The sequence below is a fragment of the Amblyomma americanum genome, chromosome 2 (assembly GCF_052857255.1).
Source record: "Amblyomma americanum isolate KBUSLIRL-KWMA chromosome 2, ASM5285725v1, whole genome shotgun sequence".
NCBI classification, from domain to species: Eukaryota; Metazoa; Arthropoda; class Arachnida; order Ixodida; family Ixodidae; genus Amblyomma; species Amblyomma americanum.
The window spans coordinates 61,472,918-61,492,288 of NC_135498.1; the positions used below are offsets into that span (position 1 = coordinate 61,472,918).

The 19,371-nt window shown below is 43.2% G+C and overlaps 1 protein-coding gene across 2 annotated transcripts in view; it reads right to left on the reverse strand.

Annotated features, from left to right (window-relative positions):
* LOC144121320 (SEC14 domain and spectrin repeat-containing protein 1-B-like) overlaps window positions 1-15,688 on the reverse strand; it is a 39,371-nt gene extending 23,683 nt beyond the window's left edge. Inside the window, exons 1-10 of one of the 2 annotated variants that reach the window (XM_077654480.1) lie at window positions 15,470-15,688; window positions 15,007-15,090; window positions 14,572-14,631; window positions 13,396-13,504; window positions 11,438-11,525; window positions 6,995-7,090; window positions 6,355-6,468; window positions 5,279-5,438; window positions 3,860-3,960; window positions 2,988-3,110 (exon numbers count right to left, since the gene is read on the reverse strand). In XM_077654480.1, the coding sequence (XP_077510606.1) occupies window positions 2,988-3,110; window positions 3,860-3,960; window positions 5,279-5,438; window positions 6,355-6,468; window positions 6,995-7,090; window positions 11,438-11,525; window positions 13,396-13,504; window positions 14,572-14,631; window positions 15,007-15,079 (924 nt within the window). In that variant the 5' untranslated portion in view covers window positions 15,080-15,090; window positions 15,470-15,688. Of the gene's footprint in view, window positions 1-2,987; window positions 3,111-3,859; window positions 3,961-5,278; window positions 5,439-6,354; window positions 6,469-6,994; window positions 7,091-11,437; window positions 11,526-13,395; window positions 13,505-14,571; window positions 14,632-15,006; window positions 15,091-15,174 lie in introns of both variants that reach the window. The other variant, XM_077654479.1, reaches the window with a different exon arrangement.
* Between the last annotated feature and the right edge of the window lie 3,683 nt (window positions 15,689-19,371).

The window sequence follows — 19,371 nt, forward strand, 5'->3', positions numbered from 1 at the left end:
CTGGGCATTAAATGCAGTTTCTGCTTCCTGAATATGACCAATGCGTAAACACCCATCACAATTATCACAAGAATACTTCACTAACAATTTATGTGTTCCGCCTTCCAATAATACTGGAGTAAGTTACTCATGTTATTAATGCATTAAACAAAAGTCCCAACACGCATTACAGGGCAACATTTGGGTTATCCGAGGCCCATCTGTTAACTAAGAAACATTTAATGTAAGTTGCCCTCTCAATCCTGGTCATTTCCACCGAATTCATAGCCATTTGAAGGCTTCGTTTCCGTGAGAATCAAATTGGGAATTTTTTTTTACCTTGGATCACCCGATTTCTACAGTCACCGCTACATTTGCGACATCACCAATATCACCCGCATTTTGACACAAAATTCCTGTTAGCTGCATAAATACTGCCACATTTCTATTTGGACATTTCAGACATTTCATGGGAGAGGTTAATGCTTAAGTTGCTATTTTAGCCACCCAATGTGTGAATGGGGGTTTTGCCAATAATGGTTGCGGCATACCCACTGCATCAGGCGAAGCATTGTCTCTGGCCACATATTCAAGTTTCAATTTCAATCTAGTTTTTGTTTTAAAGTTCTTTTACTCAGTATTTTAAAACGAACTTTGTTGCAACAAAGAGAGTAGACTTAAAGGAATAGGTATGATGCAGTCTTAAGTGAACAACCAAAGACATTAGAAAACCACCCACACTGCCCTTTAAAGAACTGAGGTAAGTACAGGAAGCAACAGTCAATTACACTAACATTTTTCTGAAAAGAAGCCCTATTATCATTGCTTAGCTATGCCGCTTTTAATTTTCAAACACTTTCCGCATGCTTCACCAAGCCTTCATAAAACTTCATATTTTTTTTATGTGCAAGGTAGAGCAGATATGGTTACCACTTCATACAGGTGAGCACTTGGTAGGCAACTTCAGCTTCAGATTAGTACCACAACCATAAAAAGATACATGCTTTAAAACACAAATACAAAAGGAGGTCCCATGGCCAAAAGCACAAAAGAAGATCATCTTGTCAGCGCCAATGCAATATTTTCTTGTTTCTGTTATTATGTACGGCCAGCAGCAGTGACGAGAACCCCCAAATCAGCAACATAGTAAAGAAAAAACTACAACTATGAAACAAGTTTAACTGAGGCTGAAAAAACATAAGTGTTGAATAATTCTGTACCATCTAATGGTATAATAAGGTCCCCAATGATGGTACTGAAACACTGACTAAAAATCTACAAAACAAAAAGGCCAACTTTTTGTTACAAGTCAATGCACAGAGCATCTAAACTGGAGTGGTATCCCATAGTATATTAGGCTTGCATAATGGTATTTCAAGACAGGTGCAAAGGGTGAAGTAAAGTTTATCTTTTGTGTACTTCCGATGGAAGTGGGTGCTTCCTGACTGCTAAGTAGGTTAAGTGCCTGTTTTCCATGGCAACCATCTCAAAGAATAGATAAAGGCCCCCTCCCCCACCAAGGTAACACACTGCTTTCATATCGCTTGTCAAGAATACAGGCGCCAAGGCAATGGCCGATAAAAATATGCTATGCACACAACACCTGCCCTTTTCTATTTGATTCTGGATCGGTTGTCTGACATCAGAATTTGACTGCACGCACAACAGTCAGGTGTAAAGACCGCAAAGGCTGCCACATCCCCCTAAGTGTAGAATGACACAAAACACTTGCTTTCTGCCTCAAAGAAACTCACAAGAAAAAAATAAACAACCAAACCAAGAAAATTCAATGTTTCGCACCTGTTAGCCACATTTAACGAATTTGCACATGCAACTCGTGGGTGCTTGTTTGCTTTTAGCATGAATAACTACTCAAGGAACTCAGAGCAGCTTTTTCAACATGTTGAACAGAGTGAAGTTATTCCAACTTAATGCACTGTTATGTAATGTAGAACTGCCTAAATTAAAATTATTGTAAAAGCTGATAACCTCAGGATGGTGTATAGGAAGTTAGCTGCATCACAGACAACATAGAAAGTCATTACCAGAATTAATAACAAGCAGGGCCCTGAACTTCCAGCATTTGTTGAAAAATATTCATAATTTCAAGAAGTAGTGCAGAGCGTATTCACAAGACAATGCCTTGCGAATACACTACAGTACACTCCTGTTAAAATAAACTAGCTTAAGACGAATTCTTGGATAACAAGAACAAATGAGACCATTTGGCTGGTTTCCAAATAGGACTCAATGTAAAAGAAAATAAAATGCTTAAGGTGAAGAACTGTTTCGCATATCCTTCAGCTAAGAAACTTTTGCAGCGACCACGAACAATGGTGACCCCACGTAACGGTACTCATGGGGCTTTTGCGCTGCACCAAGCAAAGAAAAAATTATAAAATGCTTCTACGCAGAAAGAGCACCCCCACAAGATGGCTTCCACAAAGCTGCAGGGAAACCGTCTTGCGAGAGTGTGCTTTCCTGGGGGAAAGCTCTCTTGCCAGTGTGGAAAAGGCAGGGCACCATCGCGCATACACTGGCACACGTCTCCGCCATATGGTCTCGGCATCGCGCATTGCCTCCCACAGACTAAAAGGTGCATAAGCGCATAAGGAGTGAGATAAGAGAGAGATGCAAAGCTACCCTGCTGGGCACCTTTGAAGCACACAGACCAGGATGGAAAGAAAATATCGGAATAAAACACAAAAATAGGAGCCACACTGGGATGCAGTGAGAAAAAAGAAATGGTAAAAAAAGAAAATAGACCTATGCCATTTTAAAATAGGATAACGTGAGTGTACTTCACATGCTCTGCCTTGAGCTTACTTCATGCACAGTGCAAATAAATGCTCCATTTCCAATTATCCACTCTCTGGAAGGCCCTCATGCAGCGTGTGGTGTGAAATGTTCGTGTTTGAGCAAAACTTTAGTTGGCAAAGTACGCTGCACTACGCTAGCTACCACGTGGAGGAGTTGAAAATGAATGTGCAAGTGGGGGAGCACTCAACTGTATCCACTTCGGAGAAGAAGCCCTCGAGGAGCTGGGCACTTTTGAGCACCTCCAACTCTTTGGACCACTCTTCCTGGAAGGACTGCTGCAGCTCCAGTGCTGTGTCCAGAGCAGTCTTCACCTGAATGCAAAAGAAATCCAGAAAAAGGCACTGTAAATACAGTACATCACAACGGTCTCAAATTGATGCATACAATGCACTAACACGTGAACATCACCTGACAGCAAGGCTCTTAAATCATACCTGAAAATAAAGTATCTAACATATCTATCACAGCAGATGATTAACATGGCCATAGAAAATGCAAAAAATTTTAAGAACTACATTTTTCTCTTCATCTGCTAGCCTGTGAGCAATGAGTGGTGCACTGTGCTGGTTCCACAGAAATTATCTGGCTGCACCTTTCAATTTTACACCACACATCTGGGTCGCAAGCAATTTGAGTTTTTTTGGTGCTCTCATGACCTGGATACCATTGCTGCGCGTTGTAGTACACTGCTTTGCAGCAGGCAAAAAGCAACAATGAGGTGTAGATTATGGCACTTCAATAAGAAAAATTATTCCTCTCAAAAGAATGAAGAATGCCATGTTTCAATGGGTGTAGCTGTGCGATATCTACAGAAATGTTGCAGCATACTTTTTTTCTGTAAGCCGTTGCCAATGAATGCATGTGCGAGACATTTGCAATGTTAGTTTTGAATCTTTAAGGCTGCTTGAATTATAACCTCATTACGCAGATTGGTTTCACATGCTCACGAAAATGCAGTGAACCCAAGAAAGATTTAGAATAGAGCAAGAAATTTATCTAATGAAGGTGTCCTAGATAGAAAAGAAGTAAGAGAGAGGTATGCACTCTCTTTAGCCCTCACCTTGTGATATGCACTAGCTCTCTCCTTGGCCATCCTCTGGCCACAGTGAGACTTGAAGCCGAACTCTCCGTCAACCTGAAGGCTGTCCAGCAGTCTCTGGCCTGCAGCAGTGACAAGCAGTACAACAGTTAAAAGGCACACTTGTGAGGGCCCTCGGATCACGCACATGGAAGTTCATTCAATGCAGGGTATCCACAGGACTCTTCCCCAGTTTTAATATTTCACTGCAAGCTGATGGTGAAAGTGAGTTTTTCTTATTTTTTTTTCACACAGAGCATGCGTAAGGTACCTCTAAGCAAGCTGGTGGACAAATTGTGTGTGAAGCTGTTGCTGCCAAGCGTGAGGACTCATAAGATGACAAGAAAAATTAAGGCATGTATTGGGGGAAAAGAGAGCAAAACGAATGCTGCTGTAAACTAGGGTCCATACACAGTCGCTCTCACTGCTTGAAAAACAGTACACTGTCAAAGAAATGGAGCACATTTCTTGAACAGTCTTTCAAAAAGACCAGCTACGTGGAGCCTGGAAATGAAAGCTGCAGTCTAGTGCACTTGTCTGCGTGAGTGAAGCCATGTATGCCTTAATTAAAGTTTGGACATCAATGCCAGCAGAAAGTTGTCTTTCTTTTTTTCTGGCTGTCATGTTCTAGAGAGCAAATAGAGAAAGGGATGGCAGAGAGTTTGTAGGCATACGGTATGCACAGCTAGCACAGAACAGGTTTATCTGTTGACTGATCAGAATGGCTACAGTGTGCTAAACGTAGAGGCAGTGGAAAAAGTGGACGCTATAGCGGATAGGAAGTGCGAAGCCAAAAATTTCATCTACTGACAAAAGCCCTGTCATAGAGTGCTGGTGTGCTACTCCCGAGCAGATGAGCTGGCAATGTTATGCCACTGTTTCCACCACCGCTATGGCTGCTTCATAGCCACGAATCTTCGAGGTCATTTGCAGCATAGAATGGTCGGAAAAGTCGCGGCAGGGGACAACATCTTCTCAACGTGTGAATGTGACCTGCACTGTTTGGCTTCTTATGAAAGAACAATCTCAAGGTGCTGCTGCTTTCAGTGAACTTTCTTGGAAAGAAGAATACGCACTAATTTGATAATTAAATAATGTGCTTCAGGCTTCCTCACTGCATGCTGCACATGACAGGCTTCCCGCAGCACTTAGGATTTAAGCGCGCCACCACCTGGAAGCTTTCTACACATAGTGCCTCACACTAAGTCTGCCTATTTCCCAAATGTCCCTATTTCTAGTACACTGTGGGAGAGGTCTTCGTTATGCAATGGACATCACCAAGATGATGATGATGATCAAGTTATCTGAACTTTTGCAGCCAAAAGCGTGCACAAGGAAGCATTTGTCAGTGGTTTAGTGCGGGAGCATGCAGTCTTAGTCCATGCACAGATGTGCACATACCACTGTGGATTGTTCGGGCAATCACCTCCACCATGGTGGGGCCGATTTCCAGAGGTATCCGAGGGGGCCCAGCGCCTCCTAGCTGGCCTCGGCAGGCGCTCAGCGCTCCATCCGTGTGCTTGACCAGAAGCTGCACCTCCTTCACATACTTCTCTACTGCCTGCACAGCACAGTCAGTGAAATGATAAAATCTTGGTTAGCAACAATGATCCGAAGTACAACACTTTTATTATGCAAAACAAATGCTATTATATTACCATGAACCTAGCATTTGCTTATACATGCTTTGCATGGCACAACTGTGCATTGTTATCATGTCGTATTGTGGTGCAAGGTGAGACTTCATATTTTACAATGTCTGCAGCATTTTGTTGAATTGTATCGATAACTGTGGAGCAAGGTATAAATTACAATGATTAGGCTTGCGTGAATATTTTATCTGAATGTTTGGTATTCGAAATCTTGAAGCATTCGTCTTGAGCGAATAACCTGTCTGGAATGCTCGCTTTGTGTGGTTTCAGCTCAATCTACTTTCCGCGGGATGGCATTTTGGTGTGCACAGCAGCTAAAGGCAACAGCCACGCAATGACGCAACAGAATTTCAGACCAGCAGTCAGATGCAAGTGGTGATAAAGGCAATAAAATCTTACAACTTTCATGCTTTCCACTCATGTGCGGCCGGTTTGGCTAAGCGAGAAAGTGAACTGCCAACAGTCCTGTAGTTTCTATCCCCGCACAATGCACACCTTAGATGTAACTAGAAGTTTGCTTTCGTGCTACCTAACGGTCGTTCAGGAAAGCAACTGCCAGTGTGAGCAAGCTGGGTGCAAGGCGTGCAGTTCAAATTTTTGTAATTGGAACTGATTTCTCTACAGATTGTCGATTTCTGTTTTTCTTTTTTGACACATGGAGCACCAAGAATTGTGACGGCAATGTGCACTGGCATGGGGTGCATGATATACTCACGGCTCGGCTGAGCCAATCCAGACCCTGCGAATAGGCACCTAAAGAGCACTGCGACATTTCAGTACCATTCTTATAACGTTTGAAGTCTTCAGGGAGACACCCCAACTCACCAGCTGCCTGCTCAGCCAATCGAGATGGTCGTACTGCAAGGTACCGCCAAATTCGGGGGTCAGCTGTAGAGGGCTAACAAGTTTGAAAAGCTTGGTTTGGGTGACGTTCTTGAGCTGGAAGGAGACACGAGTGCAGACATGCGGTGAGTATCAAAGAGGCGTGCCAGTAGTGCAAGGTTAAAGGTGCACCTAAGAGTTTGATGTACAATGAAGTGATCGGATTGTGCTTAGCTTTTGTCTGCCTATCACTGAAAAAAAAAAATGGAAAAGAAAAGAATAGCAGTGAACTTTCCATGCCTTTTGACTACCAGATACATCGACACACAAAATCGCACGTTGACTAGCTGGTAATACTATAATCGTCAAGTGCCTGAGAAGCCCATTTGAACGCAGAGACAAAAAGCATAAAGTTTCATGTTCATTATTTTAAATCGCTACAGTTCTCTTAAGCCACAGGACACCATTCCAATGAGGAAAACAGGCACGAAGAAATGAGTAGCTGCATGTGCATATAACTGAAAAACTGCTTAAAACTAAATGGGCTTTGTAGGATTGGTCAAAACGAAATCGACTGAATAGCTAATGAACAAGAAAGTGCAAAACACACATGTATGTATAAATGAACGCTGATTCCTCTTACCGTTGAGGAATGCTTTTCCCTGAAGGAAGACCGGGAGTCCCAGGACTTGTGAGGATGGTGGATTAAAACAGCGTTAAGTCTTGAGCCCAGCACTTCCTGCACAAAAATTACAAAAGAAGAGAAGGCAAATGTAGAGTCATTCAGGCACATGAAGCGCTTGTATCCACGTGCAGCTTAAAGGTGCACTAAAGAGGAATCTGAACTCGTGTTTTTTAGCGCGGGAACTTTATTTACACGTTCCGGGCATTCTTAGAAACTTCGAGTTATAGTCCTGTGTGGCCAATTGCCCTAATTAAATCAGAGTAAACGTCCCGGCTCCCGCCTTTTTTTTAACTGAACGAGGTAGGTAGGAGGAGTCAACCAACGCGTCAGCCAGTCCGGCGGCGGCTTGCCGCTCTGCCATCGGCGGAGTGATACGTAAATCAAAGAGCTCATGTGTATTTTTATTTCCGTCAGCCTAATTTGCGACTATATTGTCAGTGACTGAAATTGTTTATTCATAGAAACCTAAAAAACAAAATAAAAGTGAAAGCGAAGCCGCCACTGAACTGGCTGAAGGACACTCCACGCGTTGGTTGACTCCGCCTACTTACCGCATTCAGTTAAAAAAAAGGCAGGAGCCTGGACGTTTAATCCGATTTAATTAAGGCAATCGGCTGCACAGGATAATAATTAGAAGTTTCTAGGAATGCCCGGAACGTGTAGATAGAGTTCCCATGGCAAAAGTACGAGTTCAGATTCCTCTTCAGTGCACCTTTAAGTGAGCAGCTTTTTCTCACCACAGCAATGCTCTTTAATGAGCTCTATGAGTAGTTTTTATGTGCAGACAAAAAATTTATTGAAAAAAAAAAAGATTTGCCGTCACTTTTACCACAGCAAGTATAAAGACCCTTGTGCAGATAGTGGGTCTCCTTAAAGGGCCTACGAAACAGTTTTGAAAGTGTCTATAAAATGTGTGGATTATACAGAGCAAAATGCCATTCAGTGTCATGCTGGGCACAAGTCCTCAAATGCGAATCCAGAATTCGCAAATAAATTTTAAAAAATTTACATTCCTGCACCTCGCGGTAAGCACTGGTGCTGGTCTTTCACTCCAATCCTGCCTTGTGCCGAAATTTACGTTTTTGACATCAGTCATAAAAAGGCTGCAATCGGTTTACTGAAAACTGCAACGACATTCGTGGAAAAGGAGATGGGAGCATGGCTAGCTAGAGATGGCATCGCGTCACTCCCTACCAGTCTCCCTTCTATTTGCTGCCCAGAGAATTATGTGGCCCGCCTCCAAAAAAAGTTAACATTCGATCCAAGGGGGCAGATCATTTTTCTTCTGGCTCCCCCTGGTGTACGAGTTGAGAGAGAAAAGGAGGACGACTATTTTTAACCTCCCATATCTTGGGTGCTGCATAGACTGGACTGAAAATTTTTGCGAGAGGATAATCGGTCATTCAATATCAATCTGTCTTTCACAGTACTTGCCTTAAGTGCGGACGCTTTCAGGAGCACTTTAATTCTACCAGGTACGAGACTGCATACGGCCCCAAATTTCAAAATAAGCTCATGCTCACTGGTCTCTAATATTTGGAGTTCTATGAGCTGTCGAAGCTTTAGAAAACTTTATATATCAGACTGCTAAATTTTGAAGTTGTTTTGCAAATTATATGATTAACCCTTCAACCACCAACCACGAGCTGTACTCGTCATGGGAAGTTGTACCAATGTAACCAATGACGAGCCACGATCTTCTGGCCCGATGTTACGCTGCTCCCACTGCCAAAAGTGAGCTAGGACTGGCAATTGTGTTGCTTGCGATTTTCATCACTAGCAGGTGGCAGCTGTCCATGAAAAAAAGCGTTTTGTGCCATTAGTGCGCGTTTTAAGCCTGACAACAGTCATTTTATAATGGCGTCACACACGAAGAATGCCGGTGGTGGCGATGTCCTGAGAAAAATAGCTTCTTGAGCAATTTTGACAGCAGCGTTGCTGACGATCTAGAATTTGTTTCCGACAATGACTCTGACTTCGTTTGCGAGCTGGAGATGGCTTCAGGTGACGAAGAGAGCGACGGCGGAGACAACAGTGATGATATGCTTGGCAGTGTATGTTGATAATGATGAAACCTTGTTAATGTCAGGAAGAAGAAACATCTATACACTTTGCACTGTGCTACAGCGTGTCGGATCCAATAAACACAGTGCATTTCACTATGCTGTAACTCATTATGATGGCATGCACTGAGGGAAAGCTGCCCTCAAGAGCAGTTTTTTTGTCTCTTTTTTTATTGATAATTCTAACCAGGAAATAATGATGCAATATATTTTCAGAACCAGGCTTACATGAAAAAAATTATGACTACTTCAAAATTCTAGCGATTTTGGTACGTTTTTCAGGAATTAATTTGGTGGTTAAAGGGTTAAAGAACATCGATCAATGAAGAATTAGTAAATCCTGCTTTTGGAAAAAGGAAGTGACATGTGAATACTGTGGATAGAAGACGCATGTTTTAAAAAAATAGTATATTTTGCGATACAATGTCCTGGGCTCTAGAAAATTAATTTTGCACCACCTGAGATTCTTAAATGTGCACTGACATCGCAGAGCCCTAAGGCATTTTCATCACAAAACTTTTTTTATGTATACAAAGGTAATCTAAGGGCATTGCAATGTGTAGTGAGTTTCCTGCTTGCTTGCAGGCTGGCAGAAAATTAGCAGTTGGTGCTTAGCATTGCAGAGCTACTAATCAGCTTGCTTGAGGCCTGGATATACATTTTTTAGATGAAGAAATATTTGTTTTGAATCAAAGTAACGAATGACACCTGAAAGGGTTATGTGTTCAACTGTCTTTGAATTCATTTTTATTTCATTCTTCCACTGTGATCTTTCTGCAACTTCGTAACAAACAGCTGCAATTCAGAAGTAGTGGCCTCTTCTCCTAATAGGTGTTTTATAGCTTGTGTGCCATTTATGGTTTTGTTCAATACTACATATTTGGCATACTGTCTTCATGAGTATTTTACATATTTAAATATCTGTGCACACATATTCATTTACGTAACTGATGTCAATTCCCTCCAGTAAATTTTCGCTATGCCCTTGACTTACAGACAGAAAGAAAGAAGACACAAGGCTGTATTCAGTTGATAACAGCTGTATATCAGTTAGATGCTGTTTGCATGACCTTTCCCTCCCTATCTGAGTCAAGTGCTTACCAGAGTAATGCTCATTCCAGCCAGACTTATAGGTATGCACAGAACAAAAAACACTGCCACAATACAAGAAGGAAAAACCCAGTCAGAAAGAAAATGACAGTCAAAGGCAATGACTATGCCAGTAAACATGATTGTCTTCAGCTATGCACCCTCTCAAACCACTGATTACAGAGATAGTAGTGATAGCTAATACCAATGCGCCTAGCAGACAGGAGATAAAGACCAAGTGCAAGACAACACAACTGGTGAAAATTCATTCAGCACATTGTAGAATTACCACTCAAAAGAATGAATAGCTGTAGCCCTTGTGTCAAGAGACACAAGACAAAAGGTTTGATGGAAAGAACGTGGCACAAAAGATTTTGACAAAAATCACTCCGCTTTGCTAAAAGGGGGAAACAAAAGTGAAAGGAACATCAAGGCTGTTACTGATAACTATACAAATGGTGCTTATGAAAGCTTCATTTTTCTAAAGGGCATCCCAAGGACACTGTTTTACCGTGACCAAAGCATACTGTATGTTTTTTAAAGGGACCCAGAGGATAAACTGAACCCAGCCTGTATCGATATTTTGCTGTACGAAAAGGTTGCCTTCATGAGCATCAAGATTTCGAGAGATAGGAAATGTCAAAAATTGAAATACAGTTGTCCCCATCACCACCCGTTTTTGCAAGCAAACTGTCATGTGCCAAGACATTTTTTTGCACATAAACCACTGATGCTAGACTACATTCCTTTCCCTTCCCAAAAATCCTTTTAGGTGTAGACGCCACAAGTTTGAATCGGGCGGCGAGAAAATCTCTACATCCGGTTTTCTCGGCCGTAAATATGTCAAACAAATGCCAACATGGTCAAACAAATGCCAACATCGCCAGAAAGAGTAGTAGTAGTAGTAGTAGTAAATGGTTTTTATTAACCCAGAATTGATTTTTAATGAGAACAAAAATTGGATGGAGTAAAGCTGGAAAGCTGGAAGAGCAAGCAAGAAATGTCAAAACGTTAAGTAAGCCGGTGTGCATAATTAAACAAGTGCTCCTGAAAAGCTTAAGTAATGCATGAATTGTCAAAGTCACTGCAAATAATATTGAATGCTAAGATCTTATGACATATTTCGACAAAGCTTACTGCATTAAGTCCCAATTTATCGCTGTGATTAATGATGTTATATAACTTTTCATGACAAACACTTCAGAAAACACAGGGCGAAGCAGCAATGACTACAAAAAGCAGCAGTCACCTGCAGTGCTGACTTGACGCATTCAAGTTTGTTGCCCCAAGCACAGTCTCCTTGCACTACCACAGTGACTTTGCTATCGTCATCTTCACTGAACGGGAGGAAACACGAGAAGACAAAAAGATAACAATACACAAGAATTAATGATAAATAATAACATGCACCTTTAGAAAGCACAAATGCATAAAAAAGATGATGCCTGGTCTTGAAACCCAGCAAGCTGGCTGCTGCTTACTATGCTCTAAGCAAATGTCTGAATTCTGCATCAGCTACATTAATTGTTAACCCTTCAACCCACTAAATTAATACCTGAAAACCGAAAGCGTCCCAAATTCATCAAATATTTTTGGCGTAAAGGACTGTTTTCAGGCTTAGAACACGCGATAAAGGTGCAAAATGCGTTTCATGGACAACTACTGCCTCTAGTGATGAAAACTGCAATAAACGCAATTGCTGACCATAACTCGCCTTTGGCAATAGAACCAATACAACATCGGGTCGTACGAGTGTGACTCGTCATTGGTGATATTGGTACAATCTCCGATGAAGAGTGCAGGTCGGGGTTGGTGGTTAAAGGGTTAAAAAGTGCGGAATGAAAGCGAACAAAAACGAAGGCCCCTTGCCCCTCGAACTTTTGTACTCACATCTTCCTTCTTACAAATGCTATCAGATTGTCATTTCTGTACACCATGTATAGGTATGAGGCACTTGATGTCCTCTGAGCACTGTGAGCATAATGAGAAGTAACTAGCTTTTGAAAGTAAGTGATGGAAGTAAAGATATCCAGCAGAAGAAATAGGAAACAAGCTCACAGAACTGCATTACAAGAAGCCATCACGCTGTACTTTAGTAGCCATAACACACTGATGCCTGCCATGGGAAGTGGAAATGCGCAATATACCAAATGTGCATGAGCGCACATGCACAATTACTTGATGCCTTTTCATTTATTTCCACAGCGGTTGTGCCAAAGAAATATAGAAAACTTTCAACACGGTATCGTTTCTGTCGGAAAACTTCGCTGCTTGTCAATATGCACAGCACTTGCGTATCCCTTTTAGCCCATGCTCAATACATGGTCAATTTGCAGCACACAGTGCGTCGCAACAGCCCCAGGCCTTGCTGTCACACATACTAGGAGAGAGCATAAGGGCCTCATAATTTATTTTTGTACATTAAGGATTTGTACACTAATGATCAACAATGATGCAGAAGTGAATGTGCAAAGTAAAGTGCACAAAAGCGCTAGGAAAATAAATGAAGAACATGAACATAAAAAAAAGCATCACTCTCTATACTATTTATAGCCCTAAATTTCTTAACCGCGAAACCCAAAAAACTGATTTGAATTGAGCCCTGCATTCTGATTTGCTGACTGCGAAAATGACAGTGCACTTGTCACTTGAGCTTTTGTGTTTAAAATGTTGCATGTGGCAATGGAAACATACCTTCCCCTCAAGTTTGTGCAATTTGCCAGCAGGACAGTCGTGCGAACATTGATAAAAGTGTTTTTACATGCCCAGAAAATGTCTGCATTTCTCGCTACCTTATCCATTTACTTAATTTTCAAAGTGGCATCCATGCATGTCACAAAACACATGTTCTGTTTATTCCATCACTTGCAAGTAAATTTTTTTTCCGATGATGTCCCATACCTACTTTTTACTTCTCACAAAAATAATCATGCAAATAAATTAACTAAGTGGGCTTTTCAAGTGATGTTTTACTGATTTACATGCTGTATGATACAGAGGAAGCTCCACATTGAAGCACGGCATGATGATATGGTGCATAAAGCAGGGGAGTGGGAGATGACATGCTGGCCTTACAAACTAGTTGTTGCTGACCCTAGTGATGCCTCTGGGTGCCTGAACTCATATGAGCTCACAAGGCTGCTTCATAACAACAGAAAAGCACAGGAGATGAGAAAAACAACAACAAAGGAATAGCAGTAGACTCACTCCATAAGTCCCCCAAGGTACAGCAGTGTTTCCCTGAAGTCTTGCACCATGAAGTCATCACAAGGTGCAGGCACACAAAGCAAAGTATAGCCATTCTTGTCAACACCACCTGGGCACAGATGCTAAGGCTTTCATTTGGGCTAGTTGGTTGTGGCAGTGAAACATTGACTAGCGCAAACATAGACAGGGACCAAAGAGACAGGACACTAGCGTGTGTCCTGTCACTTCTCTTACTTTCGTCCCTGTCTGTGTTTGCGCTAGTCAATACGTTTCACTGGGCACAAAGTATAGGAGGCCACTTGGTATCACTCGTGACAAACTAAGCAAACAGGAAACGTCTCGCGTGTCACATGCTTGAGGGCAAACACTTTCGAGCACTGTATGCTAGGTTGTTCCTCGCATTGTAGGGAAAGTTATGCCAACAAATCCTATTATGTGTAGTGCACAATGCCAAGCAGAAAACAAGATAAAGCACAGACTGTTTTTTATTCATGTCCTCTGAGCATCCTTGTAACAATTTGAATCACAGAAAAAAAAAGTCTAAGGAGCCTTATCTGATTCCTGGCTTCTGTGATGCATGGTCATAAATGATGGAGAGTCCTCCAAGGCATGACATGGTGTCCAATGTAAACAAGATTTTAGTTAGTGCATGCCTAAACTTATCTTACCCTTACAAAAGAAAAAAAAATTGGATGCTTTGGTGAAACGTTGGCAAAAGGGACAGCATACACCATAGAAGCTCAAGTTTCCAGATCCTAAAAGCAAGTATCCTGTTGACACTTGCAGTGTGCTAGCTCCCTGTCAGCACTCCTTATCGCCTAGAGTAAGCTAGGGTGAAGTGGTCTTCAGAGGGGCTGCAGCCATCTTAAGATACGTCGCTATCGTCGTGACTCTGTTTCGTCCATGCTGAACTGGCATATTAACTTGAGCACTGACTCGTCACAAGCTGCATTCGTAGAGTATGGTCACACTCGCATGATTGGTACATAAGCAACATCTACTGGATATATTCACTGAAGTAAAAAGTAAGTATTAAGCATCGCAAGTTTTGCACAACTTTTATGCTACATACCCATGTGTAGATGGCTAATGATCACTCAAATTGTCACCATGTAGTGAAATGATGAAAATGCCACTGTTCATAAAGGATACAAATAAACGGGTAAGCCAACACACCTGACAGAAAGGCCAATCGTTTCTTCAACACTTCCACGATGTCAGCGGCTTCAGGTATCCCTGAAAAATAACCATTGTGATGGTTATAATGCAATGAAAACTGAAAAGGTAAACGAGCATGAAGAAAATTTCAATACAAGAACGTTAATGTTTTAATGAACGTATAGTTTACATGATTTAGATTTATGTTGCAATATACTTCACATCACAGTGGTATGATGAGACACATTAAGTGACCATACAGGACACAGTACTACACACGAAACGATTAAAAAAAGGCGCAATGAGGAGGAAAAATATTGCCACGAAGCATCATCAGACACTGTTCAAGTTGCGCAGGTTTCATTAATTCCTAACAAAATTATGTTTAGGTTATCGTGCAGAAGTAATCTCATCTAAGAACACGCAGTCCACTGAATAAACGACTAGACTTACTTGACATTGTCTTGTTTACTTGACCGTTTCTTAACGTACGTTCAGAACATGTTCTTTCCAAAGTTTTCGACATCGTAATGCACCCTGAAAGGAGAAACAAAAAACCGGTATGCCGCATGCGTCGAGCTCAAAAGAACCCTCTCCCCACATTCGGCGGCGAACCAGTACCCATATTTTTCGAAGTAGCAGGTCTGATCCCGGACAGCGGTTACATTGCCCACTGTCAGCGTACAAATGCCGAAAGGCAACGATCGCTTTTTTTAAAACGCTGGTTTCGGATGTCAGGCGCGTTCATCGGACGATCTGGGATGGCCAGGTTCGAGTTGGCTCAGAAAACGCTCGATCTGGGCGGCGCATGCCGCACTAGGAAAGCGGCTGTGCGGTTTCGCACGGCTAGTCGCGGCACAAACGCCAATGCGAGTAACCGATGCGTTCGCCACCAGCGCGATCGGCACGCGCTCACCTGTTGCTGCCGCGTTCAGTCGGCCTCCGCAGAAAAGTGTTGAGCCAAGCGCCGTCACGCATCCGTTGTCGACAAGTACCCCCCGGCGTGGCCGTTGTCTAGCCGCAAGGTCATATCAATAACGCAAGCAGCGACGACAGGGCACGCTCTAGACAGTAGCTGACGATACCCCGCCGGTCCAGCGGAGGCGCCCATTGCATGCACAATGCGTCACGCCTTGTGGTCACATGGCCGCCGCCAGCTGACGCGTTTGAAAACAAGACAAAGCAAAAAAATGACAAACCTACTGATGTCGAAGCCGCTCGTGCCAGTTTCGAAACAGCCAGCTCACAGTTTCGGTTTCGCTTGCAAGCTGAGTACAGTTCGCGTAGTGTTATGCCCAGCATCAAGGACACTCTCCTCATGAGATATAATTAGAAATTTCTCTAATACTTAAGGGGAAGAATAGGCAAGAGAGCGGTCGAAGTAATAGAAGGCGAAATTATAAACAGATATGTTAGAATAACATGGATCCTAGCACATACTGGGGATCTAGGCAATGATGCCGCAGATAGAACTGCTCGTCTAGTATTATCAAGACGAGGGTTCTACTGCGCTGGAGCAATCAAGGTAGTGGAAGCGGAATGCTATACTCCAAGGGAGAAGATGGCCATGCAAAGGGAGGACAGAAGAAGGGTGCCCATTCCAGAGAGGAAGGAGCCAAGCTACAGAGTGTGCAAGATATTAAGAAGACTTCAAGCGGGAAACTACCGCTCCCCAAGATGGAGGGCATGGATAAAACCTAAAAAGAAAGAAGAAAAGGCCCTAAGTCAAGAAGAGAAATGTATATTTTGCCGAGGAGTGGCCGACATGGACCACATCATCAGAAAATGCGAAGAAGTTCCAGGAAAAAGCGAATATGAAGACGATGAAATTTGGAATGAAGTATTAAGATGCCCAGACTCTAGGGTGCAAAAGTAACTGGCCCAAATGGCAGCTGCAGCATCACTTAAATTTAAGCGCTAGTCTTGTAGTGAATAAACCCCCTACTCCTCTCCCGGAGGCCTGCGTGCCGAGACGGAGAGGGTAGGTAGGGCGGCCGGTTCAAACCTTAAAAGTTATTCTGAATCTGAATTTCTGCAGTTGTCACTTATTCAATATAACTGGTTCAAATGGTGTTTACTTCTTTGGAATCAAGTAAGTCAAGCAAGAACAATAAAAACGGGTGGCCATGGAATCGAACTGCTCTAGAAATTTGCAGTTACGCAGGGTAGGGTTTATGGAAAGATATTTTGTGCCTGTCCGGCCATGTGCAAAATTAATAAGTATTTTTTTTCACAGTTTCAAGTATAACACGACTGTCTACTAGCGGAATGTGGCTAGTTTACATTTGTCGGGACAGAGTTGCTGTTGTTGTTGTTGTTGTTACCCTCACACAATGGCAATCTCCCGTTCTGCAGAAAATCCGGCGTCGTCGTCGTCGTCGGCGTTGTGAGTGAAAACTCCGCAAAGATGCAAACCGGGGGAGTCTTTGTGGCGTTATCACAACTTGTCACCAGATTTTGAGCAAACTGACGTCCGAGTCAGGTGGCAGTTAAATTAATGATTGGTCGTGAGAGAGGTAGCGGGAAGAGCCACCTCCGCACCCTTTGCACCCCTGCGCCAGGGGTGGTATGAGGACTCACAGGGATTTAAGAATATAAAGTCGAGAATGACCAGTTTTAGATAGTTTTCACGTGACGTCAAGGGCGCCATCTTTGGGTACTGTGGCTAGCTTCCAAAGTGTACGCGGGAACCTGTTGGCGATGGGCAGATTAACGAAACGCCGAGGCTTAATTTCGCTATGCCTTCCGGGCACAAAGATGGCGGCTGCTGTGACAGGTGAAAACGTAACCCATTAACGCTGTCGCGTAATACCCTTCAGGTAAGGCTTAAGTATCCTTTTGTTTCTTGTCCTCGATGGCCTCATTTCGACTGAGGAAATAGCCGAAGGTACAGGCGTCTGATGAGACCTCAGCGCACCCAAATTGCGATTCTGGATGTGGTTAATGAACCTCTCTTGCGTACTCTTTTATCTTTCAGCGGTGTAGTTCGTTACCACCATGCACACAATTAAAAAAAAATATTTTCAAGAGCGTTATCTCTTATTCATCACGTTTCTCGAATTCTTGGGGTCTGCTACCACCTCCCTTCGGCGTGAAATTTTCCAAGTCCGGGGAATTCAAAATGGCGGAATTCAAATCGATATAGCAGCCCAATTGGTGATTGATTGGTGACGTCATTAGTATATCGAATTGGTGATTGATTGGTGAGGGCACTGATTTTGTGACGTCATAAACAACTAGTCACGTGAAAATGTTTAATCGCTTATAACTAAGGAATTAATGAGGTCATCATAAAAATAACTAGATATTTCTAATTCTCTAGTTGAGTAGAACACGTTAGACACCAATATTAATTAGTGAAATAATATTTAGTTGTGGTTAGGCTGAAATTGAATTGCTTATAATTAATTAACCGATGACGTCATGATCTAACTAATGGTATATTCGTAACGGGGTCGATGAGGAGAACATGTTAGACACCAATGTCGCCTAATTAGGCTAATATTTAGTTATGCATGGTGGCCGTGACGTAAGCACTCGGCAGCTCACAATTTCATACCTCATGACGACCGGGGCCCTACCGCCTTGAGGTAAGGAAAAGTGGCTCTCCAAAGAGTCGAAAAACTTTTTCGGCCCAAATTGGTCAAAAATACCTAACTTCAAGGCGGTAGGCGCCCGCTCGCCGTGAGGTATGGAAAAGTAGCTTAATCACGTGGTAATACATCTCATGCACGATAGATTGCGCTACCAAACAGCTAACGCTCGTTACTTCAACGTCTTCCAGACGGTGGCGGCATATTTTTTTTTTGAGAAAGAAAATGGCGCAGTAACTGTCTCGCATATCGGTGGACACCCGAACCGCGCCGTAAGGGAACCGATAAACGAGGGAGCGAAAGAAGTAAGGAAGAACGAAGTTCCGTAGTGGAGGGCTCCGGAATTATTTCGACCACCTGGGGTTCTTTAACGTGCACAGACATCACACAGCACACGGGAGGCTTTTGCGTTTCGCCTCCATTGAAACGCAGCCGCCGTGGCTTGGTTCGGACCCGTGAACTGCGGCTCAGTAGCCAAGCGCCCTAACCACTGAGAAAATGTTGATTGACCAAATGGGGGGGGGGGGGGGGGGAAGAAGCTGTTTACCGAAGTAAATATATGACAAAAACTTAACGCTTAAGCTTCGCCCGTAAGACTAGAACGCGATAGCGAACTATCGAGCAATCACTGCTAATCAGCAGCCGTTATCGGCAGCCGCGCGCGGGCAAGTGTGTGTGTGTGTGTGAGTGGGGGGGGGGGGGGTGGTGCGGGCTCCGCACGTTGACTGAGCAGCATGTACTGCTGGGGTCAAAAGGTGCGCAAGGCCTTCGCTGTTGCTGCTCCTGGGATAGTTCGCGCTCTGACGACGCGACTGAGCCGCGGCAGCGTGTGGCGATGACGACCACGCCAGCATTTCCGCCTCACGAGTTCTCTGACGCTTTCGTGCTAAAAATAACAACGTTTACACTTATTGTTCCGACTGAAGGCAGGGTGAAAATGAAAGTGCACGGACCTGTCAACTGGTTCGCAGGTTGTAGTAGTTGTAAGTGGTTTTATTAAAATAAAAATAATAAGGAAGGAAAAGATTTTTGCTAGCCCCGGCATCTGCCATCGATACTGAAGCACCTGAACTGAAGCACCGGAAATAAAGGATAGCAGGCAGAATGGAGAAATGAAATGAAAGAGGTGAGGGGACAGGAAGAGAGGATAGGGGAAGAACGAGAATAATGCCCTAAAATTTACAAGCGTGCTCTCGACCTCCCGGTCACCACGTCCAACCAGCGC